Source organism: Rattus norvegicus, chromosome 7, assembly GCF_036323735.1.
Source record: "Rattus norvegicus strain BN/NHsdMcwi chromosome 7, GRCr8, whole genome shotgun sequence".
Lineage (NCBI taxonomy): Eukaryota > Metazoa > Chordata > Mammalia > Rodentia > Muridae > Rattus > Rattus norvegicus.
In genome coordinates, this window is record NC_086025.1 from 59,514,923 (window position 1) to 59,522,248 (window position 7,326).

The 7,326-nt window shown below is 47.1% G+C and overlaps 1 protein-coding gene across 1 annotated transcript; it reads left to right on the forward strand.

Annotated features, from left to right (window-relative positions):
• Positions 1-1,345: 1,345 nt before the first annotated feature.
• LOC134479798 (sentrin-specific protease 2-like) lies at positions 1,346-2,751 on the forward strand. Its single transcript, XM_063264463.1, has one exon. It carries the CDS (start codon positions 1,346-1,348, stop codon positions 2,723-2,725), a length of 1,380 nt encoding a protein of 459 aa, XP_063120533.1. The 3' UTR covers positions 2,726-2,751.
• The last annotated feature ends 4,575 nt before the right edge of the window (positions 2,752-7,326 follow it).

Here is a 7,326-nt window from a genome sequence, read left to right on the forward strand (position 1 = left end):
GAGGAGAGAGATCAAGGCTTGGTCACAGCTCTGTCATTTTGTGGACCTCCATGTTTCTTCTCATAAATGAAACAAGGATCAAAGTAAACCCACTATGCATACACACACACACACACACACACACACACACACAGAGAGAGAGAGAGAGAGAGAGAGAGAGAGAGAGAGAGAGGCATAAACATAGACAGACACATACTCTCTCACACACACAGACACACACATACCCACATGCAGGTGGGCACTAAAAAGAGAAAAGTCATTGGTCTAAATGGCACAAACTGTCTTTCAAACTGTGTGGTTTGGAGGCAAGTGTGTTGTCCATTTTGTGTTGCCAACTTGCCTACATCTTGAATTAACTAAAACCCCAAAATTAAGGGCATCCCTGTGGAGGATGTTGGCTTAATTTGAATTGGGAAGGACCACTTTTAATCTTGGACCTGGGGAAAAAAGAACTTTGTTAGGTGCCAACAGTGCAGGAGCTTATCCATTCGCCTTCACCGTTATTTGCCAGGGAATGAAGATCACTCAGTGGGTGTGACAGAGGTTCACCTTGATTCAGTGTCTATCACTTTAGGGCTAGCGAGTAGAAGCCGGGGGAATTCTGCATTGGCTGTTAGATCATGCACAGACTCACATACGCTGGGCTATCCTTTGCCAAACCAGAGTACAAAGCTAGATCTGAGAACTGAGCCTAATCTTACTCTGTTCAACACGGAGGAAGGTGCTGTGTCCAGGTCTTTCTAAGGATCCAACCCTCTCTCCTAGAGTTCACATTTCAGAAAAATGTAACCTAGTGACTCCACTGTTCCTCCCAATACTCTCTCTCTCTCTCTCTCTCTCTCTCTCTCTCTCTCTCTCTCTCTTTGAAGACACAGTTACACTTCTGCCTCATGGAGTTCTAATTGTTTTTGTTTGCTTCATGCAGGCACTGACCAAGAGGAACTCCAGAATAAAAAGAGGCCTCCAGTGTGGTTGCCTGTGCTGCCAAAGTTTAGTGTATGTGGGTGACTCTGACATCCATAGAGATTTCCCTGATTTGGGGGTCCACAGAGGTTCACTGTGCCCTGAAGCTTCACTTCTCCTACCGGGTCAAAGGCAGTGCCTGAACTGGTAATCCACCGCCACCTTAAAGACAAGGGAAGATCATCAGTTGAGGGAGAACTACTCTTGGATACTGTTGCCTCCCTCTGTCTGAATTCACCTTGCAACTGTCTCCAAGGCCAACGGAAGCCTGAACTCTTCACCCTGCAGTTCCTGATCTTGGAACAACATGTACAGTATGGATAAGACACCTGCAACTACACTAACTGATCCTTTATCCACTAAGACAACAACTGAGCCCGCAATGATTGTCTGGCTGACAAACACTGTGACTTGCCAATCAGAAAGCTGTGCCATAGCAGAGAGCCAACAGGTGAGCAAAGGCCATCCACGTGGCCCCTGTAGATGGCAACTGGGCAAGCAGCAAGGGAGAGTGTACTGTGAACATTCAGGAAGAGGCCAAAAGAGGAAGTACCAGGCAGAAGGTAAAAAGGCTTGGCAGCATGAAGAGCCCATCCTACCTCTGAAGAGGCTGAAACCACAGCAGTGGGAAATAGAGCTTGGGGTTGAAAAGCCAGGCCAGGGTCTGATACAGAACCCCCAAGAAGAGGTTCCATTCCACCAAAAGACCCCAGAGTTCACCAAAGGCCCCGAGGAACAGGCTGTGACTGAGACAAAGTCTGTGGATGGAGGTAATGGACCAAAGGGTCCCTACAGCAACATAGAGGGATATGTTCAGAAACACCTCAATGGAATGTACCCAAGCTTGTTGGGAAACTGTCAACCCTGGGGCTCTGTGAGCTCAGACTCTCAGAATGCTTTCCAGGACCCAATGGACTCCTCAAAGGACATCAAAGGCTGTGTGGATGCACAGATTCATGCTTCTCAAACACCTCAAATCTGTGAAAACAGAGTCAGCAATGGCATTCTCCCCAAACAAATGCCAATAGCTGACGCCAAAGAAAAGGCTTCTCAAGACCAAAAGCAGAGCACAGGGCTGGACCATGGCCCTCTGGTCACAGCGGACATGCAAAAGGAAATCAGTAGCGCACTTGGCCCAGGGCCACAAGACCAGGTCTTGAGCTGTGCCTTCAATATGACCATCACTCGAGCAGACATGCGCACCCTGAGTGACAGCGCGTGGCTCAATGACAACGTCATTAATTTTTACATGAATCTTCTCGTGGACAGAAATCAGACTCAAGGATACCCTGCCCTTTATGCATTTAACACCTTCTTTTACACCAAGCTAAAGAGTGGGGGCTACAGATCAGTCCGAAGATGGACCAAGGCAGTAAACCTCTTTGCAAAGGAACTGATTCTGGTGCCGGTTCACCTGGATGTGCACTGGAGCCTGGTGGTGACAGACCTAAGAGAGAAGAGTATTGTCTACCTGGATTCCATGGGACATAAGAGACCAGATGTCCTTGAGCTGATCTTCCACTATCTGCAGGATGAGAGCAAAGCCAGAAGGCATGTGGATCTGAACCCTTCGGAATGGAAACAGTACAGCATGCCAACAGAGAAGATTCCTCAGCAGGGGAATGACAGGGACTGCGGTGTGTTTACCTGCAAATACGCAGATTACATCTCCAGAGGCCGCCCCATCACCTTCTCTCAGCAGCACATGCCCCTGTTTAGGAAGAGGATGGTGTGGGAAATCCTGCACCAGAGCCTCCTGTAGCCTCACCCACCAGGCTGCTGAGGCTGCTGGGAAGGCTTTTGTGGATGGAGCCAAGGACTTCAGGCAGGGTGGTCAGAAGGGCCTTGAAACAGGTTCTGGAGTGTAAAGAGTGGGGGATGCCCCACAGGCTTTCAAGTAATGCTAACCTGGAACAAGGGAGAGCTGCACCGGAAGCAATCTAGGAGATAGATGTGCCTGGCACAAGTTAGAAACTGCTCGACACAGACACAGCGCATGCTCACAAGGATGCTGCTTTAAACACTGGATTTTTGATATTAGGTTAATGTTAGGATCTTCACTCACTTTATTAAAAAAACTTTTCTGTTTTTTTAAATAAGTTTTAAATAATCACTGTAGGTGTTTTCTACTGCTTCCTAGTCTTTAATATTCACTGTTTCACAGTGTTGTACTGTGGCCATGGGGCCCTTGAGACAGGCTCCATCAGAATCATTGAGAAAATTCGCATAGACATTTTAAGATATTTTATTCCTGGGACTAAGAAGGTCTGCTTTATTCTTGGAAGTTGAGTGAAGTGTCTGTTCTGCTAAGTGTGTCTTTTAAACCCGGGACTCTTTGAATATGTCCCACCCGTGTGAGTGCTGTGCAGAACTTCACATTCCAAAATTATTCAATTATAGGATCTTTTTAAAATGTTTTCTTTGTATCTAGGGTACTGAAATTAAATATTTCATTGTTCATGTGTTCTACTGCTTTACTCCCGTTTCTAGGCAGACTTGATGATATTTTTTAGTGTATGTACTGTACAGTATGTATAATGCAAACTTACAACAATGTATTTTCTATATGAAATTTTGAATTTAATTTTTCTATTAATTGTAGATCTTGCATTTCTGTTCATGAACTTTTTATTGAATAAAGTTTAGTATTGTTTGAACATATTTTGCTAGGTCTGTTTTTGCTTTCCTTACATGGTGTAATGAGGTTGTCTGAGATAAGTGGAAAGCAGATACCTGGGGTGGGGGGGGCAAGACCCATCAGGCGTGGGAGTGTGGCAGCTCATCAGGGGTGGGCATGGGGGGTCGACTCATAAGTGTAGACTGTTCATACATTTCCATGTTAGTTATTGATTGTCTCTTCTTAGTGCCTAGTATGAAGATACAATACATTAGTGAGGATCTCTCCTCTATCCTGGATTGTAAGGGAACAGAGGACAAACTCAGTAGCACAGAACACTGCAGTGCCCTGTAGAGCTGCAGCAACGTATACCCTCCATGTAATGGGAGCATTGATGTCTGGACTGTCCATGCCTGGGCAAGCATACCTATGCATGTGCACACCCCTCTACATACAGAACAAGCTCACATCTTGCAATCAGAGCAAAAGCCACCAGTAGGAAAACTTAGCTATGTTTCCTTTGGAACAGGCATGGTCAGATGGCTGTTTCCTTTCTCCTCCATCTCCGAGCCCTAGAGCATCATCATCACAAGCTCATATTTGTCTGCTCTCTTGCAATATGGACCACTGCAGTCAGATCATTTCAACAGAAAAACCAGGCTATAGCTTAGGTGCAGAGACATCTATCTAATCCTAGCCCTCTGGGATGGAGGTAAGAATGTTACTATGGTGGGAGCCGTCAAGGTTGTATATGAATACCTTGTCTCAAGATTCTGACCATTCCACATCCACAGCCACCTTCCTCTTGGTATTCTTGCAGAATCTTCCCAGGCACATCTGAAACAGTTGCCTTGGAATTGGTTGCAACAGTATCAGCATTGGGCTGAAAATGACCCAGGGAACTTAGCTTTACTTTGTGTATTTGGTTTGCTGAATCTAATTAATTAAAGCATTTACAATATTTAGTGTCAAGGAAACGAGTACAGTGACCAGATGCCAGTTGATTCTTATTGACATGAAATCACTGTCCCATGATTATTGAAACTTAGAAATTGTTGGATGTATTCTAAAAGTCATGCTTGACCAGCCATGCAATTTTAAGTCATTTTCTAGATCAAATATCTCAGGGAAGATCACTTTTATACCGTTACTCACAGAATCTTAAATAAAGGACGAATTTTGGTACCTCCCCTAAATTCTGCAGTAGAAGTTTGTTATTGTCTCAAAAAATTTATTGTTTTAAAACCTGTCAAAATATAAGAATTAAACAGTTAAATCAATGCACATTCATGACTTTTAAGCAAAATCAAAGACACATTTTAAATTTCCTAGTTTTATTTTACGGTAGACTCAGAGGAATTATTGGATTAATTTTTGTTTGAGTCATTTATGATCATTTTATGAAATATGAATTTTAGCATACAAAGAAATAGGCTTGGTAGATACATCATTAAACGTATAGGTTTAGATCTATTTTATTTCGTGAACAATTTGCAGGTGTGTATGTCCGTGCACCAGGTGCATGCTTAGTGTCTGTAGAAGTGAGCAGAAGTTCTCAGACCTTGGGGACTGGAGTCATATGGTTGTGAGGTTCCAGGTAGGTCTGGGTCTTGAACTTGGGTCTTCTGCAAGAGCAACAAGTGCTGTGAAGTATGAAGTCATTTTGTGGGCTGGCAGGCAGTGAAAGGTTCTCTGATTCCTGGTCGAAACGGGTCAAAACCCTGGGGACCCTAAAAGGGACAGCAGGCGCATTCCCAGCCTCCCAGATCAGGACCTTACTAGCTGCAGCCCCCCACAAACCCCTGTAGAGAGGTTTGAGACAGACCAGTCACCTAGAGCAATACCCCAAGCCCCTCCTCCAGAGGTGAGGACTTGACCACAGGTTACATAGGCTCAAGAGAATGCCCCAAGCCCCCACTCCACAGATAAAGACAAGACCATAGGTTATATAGGCTCAAGACAGATCAGTCATAGAGACAAGACCCCACGCCCCCAAATATGTAGATGAGGTCTGACCCATCCAAAGAAATAGTATTTAAATGTCATGTTCAGAATTAAAGGTGTGCTGGAATCATTCCATCGTCTGAGAGCTTCTGTCACAAGAGCTGTAACACAGGTGCTTGGGGAAGAGATCTGCTCTCTGGAAATCATCGCCACCAGAAGCCCCCTTGCACCCCTTGCTGTCCAGTCAGTCTCTTGCTGGCTCAGCCTGGCCATAGCAACAGAACATGGAACATGGAGGGGCACAGAAGGCAGGGTAGATTCTGCGCAAAGCTCTATGCCTAGAATCTGGTCGGGTCTCAGCTCTGGCATGACTCAGGGCCACCATCCCAGGATCTCTGGATGTACACTAAAGATCTCAGGATCTTTAGCCAGCCCTGAATGGTCTTCAGCGCATGGCCTAAGCTCTGGTTTAAAAAAAAAAAAGGAATTTTGAGATTTTAATTCTAAGAGATTTTAAAGTAGATTAAAGCAAAACAAACAAACAACAAACCAAATCACAGATGAAACTGGTCTATTTTTCAAAAACAGCTTAATGAAAATGACCTGTTCCAATCGGCACTCCAAATTAATAATAAGAATACAACCGTGTGCCTGCAGTAAAACCCTTACATGGAGCTCTCTGCTCCCAGACCCGGTGAGAGAGAGACCCAACCGCCTGGTCAGGTGGGCACTCCTGAGGCTGCAGAGCAGAAGAGACCACCAACACTGCTCACCCCTGCCCACATCCCTGGCCCAAGAGGAAACTGTATAAGGCCTCTGGGCTCCCGTGGGGGAGGGCCCAGGAGCGGCAGGACCCCTGCCAGAGACACCGCCGGACCCTGAAGGAAACAGACCGGATAAACAGTTCTCTGCACCCAAATCCCGTGGGAGGGAGAGCTAAACCTTCAGAGAGGCAGACAAGCCTGGGAAACCAGAAGAGACTGCTCCCTGCACACACATCTCGGACGCCAGAGGAAAAAGCCAAAGACCATCTGGAACCCTGGTGCACTGAAGCTCCCGGAAGGGGCGGCACAGGTCTTCCTGGTTGCTGCCGCTGCAGAGAGCCCCTGGGCAGCACCCCACGAGCGAACCTGAGCCTCGGGACCACAGGTAAGACCAAATTTTCTGCTGCAAGAAAGCTGCCTGGTGAGCTTGGGACACACGGAAGCAGAATTTCCCTAGGACCGGGCACGTTCTGTGTTTATCGGAAGTCCCACACCCGCGGATCCTGGCCCGCAGCAGCTCTCTGCTCCCAGACCCGGTGAGAGAGAGACCCAACCGCCTGGTCAGGTGGGCACTCCTGAGGCTGCAGAGCAGAAGAGACCACCAACACTGCTCACCCCTGCCCACATCCCTGGCCCAAGAGGAAACTGTATAAGGCCTCTGGGCTCCCGTGGGGGAGGGCCCAGGAGCGGCAGGACCCCTGCCAGAGATACCGCCGGAACCTGAAAGAAACAGACCGGATAAACAGTTCTCTGCACCCAAATCCCGTGGGAGGGAGAGCTAAACCTTCAGAGAGGCAGACAAGCCTGGGAAACCAGAAGAGACTGCTCCCTGCACACACATCTCGGACGCCAGAGGAAAAAGCCAAAGACCATCTGGAACCCTGGTGCACTGAAGCTCCCGGAAGGGGCGGCACAGGTCTTCCTGGTTGCTGCCGCTGCGGAGAGCCCCTGGGCAGCACCCCACGAGCAAACCTGAGCCTCGGGACCACAGGTAAGACCAAATTTTCTGCTGCAAGAAAGCTGCCTGGTGAACTCAAG

What these genes read in the sequence shown, in the direction of transcription:
- LOC134479798 (XM_063264463.1), top strand. Translation starts at nt 1,346, where the DNA reads ATGATTGTCTGGCTGACAAACACTGTGACTTGCCAATCAGAAAGCTGT.